This window comes from Mustela lutreola, chromosome 2 (genome assembly GCF_030435805.1).
Source record: "Mustela lutreola isolate mMusLut2 chromosome 2, mMusLut2.pri, whole genome shotgun sequence".
Taxonomy (NCBI): domain Eukaryota; kingdom Metazoa; phylum Chordata; class Mammalia; order Carnivora; family Mustelidae; genus Mustela; species Mustela lutreola.
The window spans coordinates 142,247,291-142,260,537 of record NC_081291.1 but is presented as its reverse complement, the minus strand read 5'-3'; the positions used below and the strand labels follow the sequence as shown (position 1 = coordinate 142,260,537).

The window sequence follows — 13,247 nt, the reverse complement described above, 5'->3', positions numbered from 1 at the left end:
GAGTGTTATTTACAATAGCCAAATTATGGAAGCAGCTTAAATGTTCCTTAGTCAATGAATGGAGAAGTGGTATATATATATATATTCCACTGTATACAGTGGTATATATATATATATTCCACTGTATATATATAGTGGAATACTATTCAGCCACAAAAAGAATGAAATCTTGCCATTTGCCATGACATGGATGGAACTACAGTGTATATTGCTAAGCAGATTAAGTCAGTCAGAGAAAGACAAATTCCATACAATTTCACTCATATGTGGAATTAAAAAACAAAGCACACGTGCAAAGGAACGAGAGAGAAAGAGAGAGAGGAGAAAAAACAAGAAACAGACTCTTAACTATGGAGAACAGACTGATGGTTACCAGGGAGGAGGCGGGTGGGGGGATGGGTGAAATAGGTGATGGGGATTTAGGAGTATAATTGTGATGAGTACAGGGTGATATATGTAAGTGCTGAATCAGTATGTTGCATACCTGAAACTAATATAACGCTGTATGTTAACTATATTGGAATTAAAATAGAAAAAAATGTAAAAATAAATATCCTCAAGGATAAATGATCCTAATTCCGTGACTAAACCACTCCATTTTAAAAAAGAAAGACCCTTTCTCCAGAACCACTCCATGAATGAATGTTACATCACCCTCCAGATTAGACCAACCAAGGAGAGAGAGGTAAGGACTGGATTGCCTTTCCTCCTTGGTTGTCCCAGCATGCGGTTGGACTTGACTACATGCAAAATTTCAATTAAAAAATTAATTTGTGATTAATTATGAAACAGCACCTGCTTCTTGGTATTTATAATGAACTTTTATTTTTGTATATTCTCATATCTGTTCAAGTTGAAAAATCACCTTCTGTCAGTCTATTAGAGAAAGGACGACATTACTAGCTTTAAAATTAGCTTTCTGCAAGTCAGACTTGCTGATATGCTCTACAGATGGGATGTATTTTCACCCAATCAGGGAATACTTCAAAGCACACCAAAGCCACATTGATGGGTTCTTGTAAGCTTTTATATCATCCTTTATACAACACCGGTGATGGGCCAGATTTTCAAGGATTTATTTCAATATCATGCGTTTTTGGATTTTTTTTTTTTTAGCCTTAAATCATTTTTGTTCACATAAAGGAATTCTAGTGATTCGGATATTTAAAATGCCCTTTAGCTGATGAACTAAATTCCTTCAGTCTTGCATGTAAATATAATCAGGCAGTGATGTCAGACAATTACTCTAACTATGAATACCTGACTTTCCAGAGTTGGCTAACCTGCACCCACATCAGAGGCCTCGAGGGCTCAGGAGAGAATCACTGACTTGGAAATAACAGGCTCTTTCATAGCTGAAATGACACTGCTGACCTAACCTCAGGAAGACTGGGGGTTTGACAATTTTTCCAGACACGATGATAGATTTGTGCTGCTGTATTTAGACCCCATTGCCTGCCCCCTCTCTGATTAACAGCATGCAATATCAGGATGGTTGACTGAGGATAAGAATGGCATTTGTGACCTTGATTCACCTCATACTGAATTCTGCTGGACTCTGACTAGTGAGGTTCCTGTTCTTTCAACACAGTTTATTACTACAGTATTAGGTTGAACCTTACGAGAGTGATGTTTTTATAGGCCAAAGTAAGGGAGTCAGATGTCAGTATTGGTTTTTTTTCATACGATTCAAAACGATACCAAAAGAACTTCTTTAAAGTGTTGTTTTATCATTTTTCTTATGGTATACACATTATGACATCAGTCTAAAATTATTCTTACTACACTGTTGTTGTTGTTTCCTGATGGCTATTTGTCTTTTTAACTCTAAATGTTGTGGAAGTGGTTTTTATGTTTCTTGATTACTTTGCATAATTCAGCAAGAAAGGCCAAATGTGCCTTTTTTACACTAAAAACACATAACACAGTTTCTAAGCCTGAATCTTTCTTCAATAAATTTTTAAGGATAGAAATGTGATACTGTTGAGCTGAGTGATCTCGTGACAGCAAGCAAAACTGTGTCAGCCAGATGACTGCTGGCATTCTCCGAATGGTTTACGCAATCTCGGGAATAATAACAACACGTCCCCTGCAGTCAGCATGAGTCCTTTCTCAGTGGATGTATTTATAGTGAGTCATATAAATCTTTAATCCCTCCCACATATCTCTGTGCAAGAAATTTTCCAGGAAATTACAAAAATGTGAACAAATTCCAAAATGTCAACTTAAAAAGAATGTATACTCAAAAAATATATATATAAATATATTATAAATATAAATATAAATATATATATATATATATATATATATATGCATACGCCATTCCCAGTAGGGAACATCAAAAGAAAATACCTGTTGATTTTTGTTTGTTTTTAGGAAAGATGATGGATTCAGTCAATATTTTGGAAAAAAAAAAATCCAAGTCACTCTCAAACTCCCAAAATAATTCAAGGCAATAAGAAATAGCATGAATTTTTGACAACTAGATGCTTCAAGTAACTGCAGGACTTCCACACATTTTCACAAGATTAAAACTAACCACACAGCACAGCTTCAACGCTTTAAGCTAAACTTAAAAAACAGAAACATTCTAGCAGATGCAAATATGTCTGACTTTACATTTGCTACAGACTTCCTCTCTTAAGCTGGGCAATTCACTTAACCTCTTTTACATTATATTCTTCAACCTGTGCTTTAAATACACAGAGTATTAGTGAAACGCAAAACTGTGCAGAGTTTGTGTTGAGTTTTATTGATTTTAGTTATTCCTAAGTCTTGCTATACTTAACTATCCAACACTCATATTAAGTATCTGTGCCTCAAACCTATCATCTCTTCCAGGAACAGGGCACAAAAACTTAAGAAGTATGAGAAAATTTAGTAGTCAAAACAAATAATTTTTTTTAAAGAATTTATTTATTTATTTGACAGAGAGAGATCACAAGTAGGCAGAGAGGCAGGCAGAGAGAGAGAGAGAGAGGAGGAAGCAGGCTCCCTGCTGAGCAGAGAGCCCGATGCGGGACTTGATCCCAGGACCCTGAGATCATGACCTGAGCTGAAGGCAGCGGCTTAACCCACTGAGCCACCCAGGTGCCCAAAACAAATAATATTTTTAAAAAATGAAAATGAATGCAAAAAGTTCATGATGAAACAAGAGATCAAAATTATAAATGGAAACATGATCAATATTACCTCTTGATCCTTTAGCCTCTGCTCCAGTATGGCTTGGCAAGACATACTGATCCTGTCTTTGCTTAAAATGTTACTGAGGTTTTTTTGGCACCTCCTTAAATTGTGCACCTGAGGGAAGTCCCGTTTCCTGGCATCTTTTTCTTTGTTCTCTGATTTCTGACTAGCTCACACTCTCACTGGTTCCTGACAGATATCATCTCCTGACTATGATTTTTCTCCAAGAGGCCAAAGATTGTGTCACTTTGGGTCACAGCCAAATCCCACACAAAGGTGAATTTTTAGCACAGTACTTGGCACACAGTAGCTCCTTCATACATGCTGCTAAATGATTGGGAGAAAAAGCTCTTGAAGCTCCTTGCTGTGTCTAGCTTCCTTGCATGCTTACGTGGTTGGGAAAATGTCTCTGACTGGACCTCTACCCCAGAGCCTATTTTAGTGAAAATGGACCCTTCCAGGAGTTTCCTAAACACTGGGGACAGAGAACCAGGAACAATAGATTTTGAGGTTTGAATAAAATTGGAGTCGGTGAACTTCAGTGCATCTAAGTAGATTCAAATAGAAATAAAAAAGATGATTGACCTTATTGGTGGGAAAAGCAATTAAAATATTGTGAGGTTGTTTTCAAACTATCTGTTTTGCAAAAAAAATCCAGGGTATGGTAATTTTTATGATTTAAGACTTTCCCCCACCCAGGAGTGTCTGAAATTTCTCACATTTAGGGTGTTCAGAGCACATACCTTCAATAGTACACTGATCGGGGACTGGAATCTTCTTTCCGATTTCCATAGCATATGCTTTTACTTTACTGAAGTTTTCCTTTAAGTGCAAGTAGAGCTTATCTTGGTATTCTACAGGACTTGCAGTTGTTTCTGGAGTTTCTTCCTGGCAGTTTTCTTTAACTGTTTCTGGCAAATTCTCTGATTCTGTATGCATAATACTTGAGTGTGAAACTGAAGAATTTCCCAGCTGTGATCTGTCAGAGTTTGTCTTAAAGGGCAACTTATCATTTCCTTGGCGAAGTGGGTCTGTTTCTGAAAGAAAGAAGCTAGTTGGCTTATCTTCACTCTCTACTACTTCCTCATCATCTGAACTCTCGTTCTTCGTTAGTGCTGTGTGCAAAGCCAAACTCTTTGACCTACAATACAAAAAGCCAAGACAGGTAAAGAAGCTGAGCTAGAACTCACTGAGAAGGAAAATAAAGGATAATAACAGTTGGGAAAAATGACTTCCTCTAGAGTGTGAAACTGAGAATTGGTGCTATTAACAGATTTTATAAAAACATAGATCAGCAACAAGTTACATAGTAAGCCAAGTCTTTGAAGATCCAGGCTACCTCCAAAAACAGACATTAAAAAGTCAATTTCATGGCAAAACTAACTGGAAAATAGTAGACTTACATACTTATATTCTTTTTTCCCTACATTTGCTTCTGCTTTTTCATCAGAAAACAAGAGAGGCTTTTGACAGTCATTCTCAAAATAGCACATCTATAGGGGCGCCTGGGTGGCTCAGTCAGTTAAGTGTCTGTCGTCGGTTCAGGTCACGATCCCAGGGTGTTGGGATCGATCCCCACATCACACTCCCCGCTCGGTGTAATGCCTGCTTCTCCTTTTCCCTTTGGATGCTTCTCTGCCTATTTGTGCTCTCTCTTGCTCTCTGATAAACAAACAAATAAATGTCTATACTGCCTAGAGCAATATATACTTTTAATGCCATTCTGATCAAAATTCCACCAGTATTCTTCAAAGAGCTGGAGCAAATAATTCTAAAATTTGTATGGAATCAGAAGAGACCCTGAGTCGCTAAGGAAATGTTGAAAAACAAAAATAAAGCTAGGGGCATCACGTTACCTGATTTCAAGCTTTATTACAAAGCTGTGATCACCAAGACAGCATGGTACTGGCATAAAAACAGACGCATAGACCAGTGGAACAGAGTAGAGAGCCCATATATGGACCCTCAACTCTATGGTCAATTAATCTTCAACAAAACAGGGAAAAATATACAGTGGAAAAAAGACAGTCTCTTCAATAAATGGTGCTGGGAAAACTGGGCAGCTATATGTAGAAGAATGAAACTCGACCATTCTCTTACACTGTACACAAAGATAAACTCAAAATGGATAAAAGACCTCAATGTGAGACAGGAATCCATTGGAATCCTAGAGGAGAACATAGGCAGTAATCTCTTCGATATCAGCCACAGCAACTTCTTTCAAGATATGTCTCCAAAGGCAAAGGAAACAAAAGCGAAAATAAACTTTTGGGACTTCATCAAGATCAAAAGCTTATGCACAGCAAAAGAAACAGTCAAAAAAACAAAGAGGCAACCCACGGAATGGGAGAAGATATTTTCAAATGACAGTACAGACAAAAGGTTGATATCCAGGATCTATAATGAACTCCTCAAACTCAACACACACGAAACAGGCAAACATATCAAAAAATGGGCAGAAGATATGAACAGACACTTCTCCAATCAAGACATACAAATGGCTATCAGACACATGAAAAAATGTTCATCATCACTAGCCCTCAGGGAGATTCAAATTAAAACCACATTGAGATATCATCTTACACCAGTTAGAATGGCCAAAATTAACAAAACAGGAAACAACATGTGTTGGAGAGGATGTGGAGAAAGGGGAACCCTCTTACACTGTTGGTGGGAATGCAAGTTGGTGCAGCCACTTTGGAGAACAGTGTGGAGATTCCTCAAGAAATTAAAAATAGACCTTCCCTATGACCCTGCAATTGCACTCCTGGGTATTTACCCCAAGGATACAGATGTCATGAAAAGAAGGGCCATCTGTACCCCAATGTTTATAGCAGCAATGGCCACGGTCGCCAAACTATGGAAAGAACCAAGATGCCCTTCAACGGACGAATGGATAAGGAAGATGTGGTCCATATACACTATGGAGTATTATGCCTCCATCAGAAAGGATGAATACGCAACTTTTGTAGCAATATGGACGGGACTGGAAGAGATTATGCTGAGTGAAATAAGTCAAGCAGAGAGAGTCAATTATCATATGGTCTCACTTATTTGTGGCGCATAACAAATATCATGGAGGACAAGGGGTGTTAGAGAGGAGAAGGTAGTTGGGGTAAATTGGAAGGGGAGGTGAATCATGAGAGACTATGGACTCTGAAAAACAATCTGAGGGGTTTGAAGTGGCAGGGTTTGGGAGGTTGAGGTACCAGGTGGTGGGTATTATAGAGGGCACGGATTGCATGGAGCACTGGGTGTGGTGAAAAAATAATGAATACTGTTTTTCTGAAAATAAATAAATTGAAACAATTTTAAAAAATAATAAGAAATAAATAAAATCTTTAAAAGACCTATATAGCACATCTACATTTAAAGTATTTTTAAAAAATAAGCCGTAGATTTGTTTTCCATCTGTATTCTCCTTTTAATAATAATAAAAAATAAAGAAAGCATCTTTGGATAACGGAAGCATGGTGAATGCCATTTCATTTATGAAAAGATGGGACGTTGAGTGCTATAGGTGAACGATATTTAAAAACCACCCCATAACAGTGTGATGACATAATTTCTAGCAAACATGAAGTGCATACTTTAAAAAACCAGTCAAGCAAAGCTTATACCTGTTAAATCTAATGTCCTTTCTTTCTTCCTTAGAAAATTGGCCCAAACTGTATCTTCTGATAGAGTTTGGAGTATTGCTCTCAGCATTTATTTTGTCTTCAAAAGCCTGTATTTTAAATTGCAGCTTTTCATGGTCTTCATTTCAGCCAAAGTGAGCTTGATTTTTTCCAGCTTCTCAGGGATTTCAACCTCAGTGCTTGTTTTTTTCCTAAAGGAATAAAAACCATTGCATTAAATGATGGTCACATATACTGTCAAGACAGTGCTACTCTCTATTTAACTGCTTCTTATTCAAAATGGAAAAATTTACCAGATGTATTTTTGATTAGTCACCTAGCAAATGTTTATTGAGTAACTACAATGGACATAGGGATTTTTTTTTAAGATTATTTTTTAAGTAATTTCTACACCCAACATGGGGCTTGAACTCATAACCCCAAGATAAAAAGCCACATGCTCTACACACTGACTTTGTTATCACCCTTTTTTTTTTTTTAAAGAAAATTATATTTGTTCCAGTTTCTGTCATATACATTGTTTCTATGGTAGGAAATGTGCTCATTATAGTCACCATCTCTGCCAGCCCATCACTGGGGTCTCCCATGTACCTTTTTCTAGCCCATCTCTTCTTTATGGATGCCTGCTATTCCTCTATAAATACGCCCAAACCGATTATAGATTTATTCTATAAAAGACCATTCTATTCAATGGGTGTATGATTTAAATCTTTGGAGAACATTTCTTTGGAGCTGCTGAGGTCATCCTACTTAGTGTGATGGCCTACCACCGTTATGGGGCCATTTGCAAGCCCTTGCATTATACAACCATCATGAACTGACAGATGTGTGGCCTGCTAGTGGGAGCGGTGTAGGTGGGAGACTTTTTTTATGCAACCACACAGATCCTCTTCAGCTTCTGATTAGCCGTAACATTACACATCACTCTAGGTATGATCTGAACCCATTGCTCAATCTTGCCTGCACTGATACTCACACTCTAGGGCTCTTTGTTGCAGCCAATAGTGAATTGATCTGTGTGCTAAACTTCCTTCTCTTTAAAAAAAATTTTTTTTTTATTTGAGTATAGTTGAAACACCATGTTACATTAGATTCAGGTGAATAATGGACATAGATCTTCAAAATTGTTCCTATAGCTTCTTCTGCTAGAAGTGTATAAACATTGGTGTGTGTGTGCCAAATTCACATTAGAAGGAGTTTTTTAAGAATTCAGAGAATAAAAAGCAGTTTGTATGATTATCTACCCTATTTTTATCCAGTTCTACAAAAGCATATCTTTTGCATGAAATTAATGCCAGATATTTTTTAGAAAAATTTTAAGGGGTGATTTGTTTGTGCTGAAATTGGTAGAACATTTCAAATGGACTGTATAAACTCATGGCATTGTTAATTTTATGGCAATCAGTGTGATTCTTTTATATTATGAAATAAGAAAAACCTTTCTATTGGGCCTCAATCCCAGGACCCTAGGATCATGACTTGAGCTAAAGGCAGATGCTTAACTGACTGAGTCACCCAGGCATTCCAAATTTTTATTAAACAATCACTATCAATATAATATGAGATTATTATTCTTTCTTTTTAAATATAAGGGTTAATAATCCCTAGAAATCCATTCATCAAGGTGGCTTAATAATTCTGTTGGTTTGTCTGTGTGCATTTACCTGGCTGTCCCTCTTTACTATTGTTTCCTAGAAGTTAACAAAAATGGTCTCAAACATACAAAACAATCCTGGCTTTTTCAAATATATGGCTATTTCCCCCTAAGGACCTGGCATAGTACATAGGTGAGAGTGAGAAAATACAACTCTGGTTTTTCTAATGGCACTGCTTTTTAGGAAAAATCAACATGAAAGTGCTGGTGACAGTTTTTTCCAATTACACTTCACCCGTTCTGGGCACTGGGAAATGTTGGTTGGCAGCTTTCCTGGCTTGCCCAGAGAGGAGTACTGGTTTCATGGGAGGGTTCATAGTCTTGGGCCCCTCAATTTTTAAAATTCCCATTAGTCCAGCCTGGGAACAGATGTAATTGGTGCTACTGGGAAAGCAAGTAGATCATCATTTAAGTAACCAGGATATTGTTTATTGTCTAATAAAATATTGCTGAGAAAAGTTAAATACACACTTATATAATTTTTATAGGCTTCCTATAGTTTTGCATACATAATGCAAAATTTATTATCTATATCATGCTTCATTGAAATATACATGAGTAGATTTCAAGAATCAGTACATGGGAATAAAGGCTAATCGCGAACATGTTTTCCTTTATGATATATATGATACTGGCTGCCCACAACAGATGGGAGGTTTTGACATCTTCCAGCCAGATGATTCTAAAAGTTGAACTGTTACAAATGAAACGAAGATAGTACTATCACTGGATGTTATTTTACAAACCAGGATGATTATTAAGGTTATTTTTAAAAGATCCAATGGGACTTCTGGGGAAGATGATGGAGTAGGAAGATCCTAAGCTCACCTTGTCCCAAGGATACAGCTAGATAATACCCACATCAATGTAAATAACCCAAAAAATGACCTAAAGATTGGCAGAACAGAATCTCGACAGCTAAATGTAGAGAAAAGTCCACACTGAAGAGGATAGGAAGGGTAGAGACATGGCAGAGGCTAAATGGATCCATGGGACTGTCCAAGGAGGAAGGGAAGCCATGGGCATGAAGAGAAGGAACAGGCCCTCACAACAAGCACCCCGGGCTGGGAAACCCACACAAGTAAGATGAATCCCCATAACATTTGGTTTTGGAAACCACAGGGGACTAATTCTCTGAGTTCTTATGATAGGGGTTTAATACCTGGAACTTTAAAAATCAGCAGGCTCCACTCTGGGAGAGCCAGAGGGCCAGAGGAAACCAATTCCCTGCCCTTAAAGAGACAGCACAACAAATAGCTCTGTAGAGATACAGCCTAGAAGTAGCAATTTGAAAAATGTCTGGGGTACCTGGGAAGATTTATTTACTAATCTCAGAGAATGTGCTAAAGGAGAAGACATCTTTAAGAGACTTCTCCAGGGACAAAGGAACTGACAAGCACAATTTCCCTCTCCTGCTCCCCAGCCTAGATACATGAACACCTGTGGGAACCAGCACAGCATGACCACTCTCACCTAATTTGCTGGCAGCATGTCCCACCCCTGTGTTCTCCTGTAGACATGACCCCTTTAGTCCTGCTGCAGTTTTCTAAAGCAATTCAAGGTCCATTCCCACAACACTCCTGCATGAAGCATGTTAACACTGTAAGTTCCACCCCCACATTCTCCTGCAAAACCACCCCCAGTGGGTTGGGGGCAGGCATCTGGTCTGAATGCAGGCACTAACTACCAATAAACCTTCTCAAGGGACAACATAAGAAAGCACATTGCTAATCAGTTCTACTGCATCTCTGACAAATTCCTGGTCTGACACATCTCAAGACCAAGGCAGACCCAAACTGACCCAATAACAACACAGGTACCAATCACTGTCCACAATAGGCAAAGACAGATGGGGCTGAAAGCAAAAGTGGCTCAGCCAAAGAAATGGGACACATTCAACACACATAGGAGATACCCATGAAGTAACATATTCTGGTGAAGAAGGCACTTTGCCCTGCAGGGCACTACAGGATCTCTTCTTCATAAGGCCACTACTTTCAAGATCAAGAAATGCAGATAACTTTCCTAACACTTAGGAAGAGCCCAAACAGGAGGACCCGAGTGGCTCAGTCAGTTAAGTGTCCAACTCTTGGTTTTGGCTTAGGTTAAGGTCTCAGAGGGACATGGGATTAAGCCCTATGTTGGGGGTCCATGCTCAGCTGGGAGTCTGCTTGAAAGATTCTCTCACTCTGCTCCTTCCCCTATCAAATAAAGAAATCGTAAAAATAAATAAATAAATAAATAAAAAAGGAGCACAAATAGTTAGACAAAAGGAGACAGGGGAATATTGTCCCAATATTGGGCTATTGTCCCAATGAAGACCAGGACGAAGTCACAGGAAGAGAGCTAAATGAAATAGAGGTGAGTAATATGCCTGTTGGAGAACTGAAAGTAATACTCATAAAGGAAAAAAATAATAGAGGACCTCAGTGAAACCCTTAACAAAGAGATAGAAAACATAAGGAAAAACTAATCAGAGATGAAGAACTCAATAACTGAAAGTAAAAATACACTAGAGAGAATAAATAGTAGACTAGAAGAAGCAGAAGAACAGATCAGCATCCCAGAATACAGAGTAATAGAAAGCAATCAAGCTGAAGAGGAGAGAGCAGAAATAATAATAATAATAATAATAAAAAGAAGAAGAAGAAGACAATGACGACGATGACTTAAAGAACTCTTCAACACCATCAAGCACAGTTACATTTAAATATAGGGATACCAGAAGGAGAAAAGGGGGAAGAAATAATAGCTGAAAATTTCCCAGTCTGGGGAAGGAAACAGAAATCTGGAACAAATAGGCATAGACAACTCCCAACAAAATCAACCCAAGGAGTTCCACACAAAGACACTTAGTAACTTAAGTGGCAAAAAGTAGTGATGAAGAGAGAATTTTAAAAACAGCAAGGGGAAAGAAAACGTTACATACAAGGGAGTCTCTATAAGGTTATCTATCAGCTGATTTTTCAGCAGAAACTTGAAAGACTAGAAGAGAGTGGTATAATATATTCAAAGTGTTAAAAGAAAAAAAACCTCTAATTAAGAATACTCTATCCACCAAAGCTATTGTTCAGAATAGAAGAAAGAGATATAAACTCATCACACAAACTGAGGGTTGTTGGGAGGTGGGGGTGTAGAGATAGGGTGGCTGGGTTATGGACAGTGGGGAGGGTATGTTCTATGGTGAGTGCTGTGAAATGTGCAAGCCTGATGATTCACAGACTTATACCCTTGGGGCAAATAATACATTATATGTTAATTTAAAGAAAGAAGAAAAAAAAATTGCTGGGAAAAAAAAAGGGGGAGAAGTAAAGAGTTTTTAAAAGTAAAAGAAATTCATAACCACTAAATCAGTCTGACAAGAAATGTTAAAGGGGACTCTTTGAGTGGAAAGAAAAGACATAAGTAGGTGTAAGAAAAGTAGGAAGCACAAAAGCAGTAAAATTCATCTTATCTATAAAAATCAGTCAAGCAACTCAAAAAATAAAAGGATATAAAATTTGTCACTGTATACCTAAAATGTGGGGATAAAGGAGTAAAAACTGGTTCAGATTTACAGGGTCATCAATTTAATTAAGTCCATTATATGCATAAGATATTATATACAGACCTAATGGTACGCACAAATCAAAAACCAGTAATAGATAAGCAATAACAACAAAAAAGGCAAGAAATGCAAGTGTATCACTAAAGAAAATCAGCAAGCCATGGGAGAGAAGAGCAAGAGAAGAAAGGAACAGAGAAAAACTGCAAAAACAACAACAAAAAAACAAATAACAAAATGGTAATAAATACATTCCTATCAATATTTACTTTGAATATAAATGGACTAAACACCCCAATCAAAAGACATAGAGTGACAGAGTGGATAAAGAAACAAGACCTATCCAAATGTTGCCTACAAGAGACTTATTTCACACCTAAAGACACATCTACAGATTGAATATGAAGGGATGGAAAATCAGTTATCATGCAAATAGAAGTTGAAAGAAAACCAGAGTAGCAATATTTACATAAAATAGACTTTAAAACAAAGACTGTAACAAGAGACAAAGAAACATACTATATAATCATAAAGGGAACAATACAACAAGAAGATATAACAGTTGTAAATAACAGCTGTAAATATGCACCCAATGTGGGAGCACCCAAATACAAAAAAGCAGCTCATAACAAATATAAATATGTCACTGATAATAATACAATCATTATTGGGGGCGCCTGGGTGGATCAGTGGGTTAAGCCTCTGCCTTCGGCTCAGGTCATGATCTCAGTGTCCTGAGATCCAGGCCCGCATCAGGCTTTCTGCTCAGCAAGGTGCCTGTTTCCCTCTCTCTCTCTGCCTGCTTCTCTGCCTACTTGTGATCTCTCTGTGTCAAATAAATAAATAAAATATTTCTAAAATACAATCATTATTGTATTATGTATGTATATATGTTTGTATGTGATTTTAAAACTCCACGCACACCACTGAACAGGTCAACCAAAAGAAAATCCACAAGAAAGCAGTGACTTTGAATGACACATTGGATCAGAGGGCTCTAACAGATATATTCAGAATATTCCATCCTAGAGCAGCAGAATGCACATTCTTTTCAAGGGCACAGGAAACATTCTCCACAATAGATCACATATTAGGCCACAAAAGAAGCCTCAACAAATTAAAAAAGACTGAAGTCATTCCACACATCTTTTCTGACCACAGCACTGTGAAACTAGAAATCAACAATAAGAAAAATCTGGAAAGAACAAAAATACATGGAGGTTAA

The 13,247-nt window shown here is 37.6% G+C and overlaps 1 protein-coding gene across 1 annotated transcript in view; it reads right to left on the bottom strand.

The window, feature by feature from the left end:
• Positions 1 to 13,247, bottom strand: part of VEPH1 (ventricular zone expressed PH domain containing 1) — a 247,870-nt gene that overhangs the window by 102,129 nt on the left and 132,494 nt on the right. Inside the window, 3 exon segments of the mRNA XM_059163672.1 lie at positions 3,930 to 4,327; positions 6,807 to 6,951; positions 6,954 to 7,015. Of these exon segments, the coding sequence (XP_059019655.1) occupies positions 3,930 to 4,327; positions 6,807 to 6,951; positions 6,954 to 7,015 (605 nt within the window).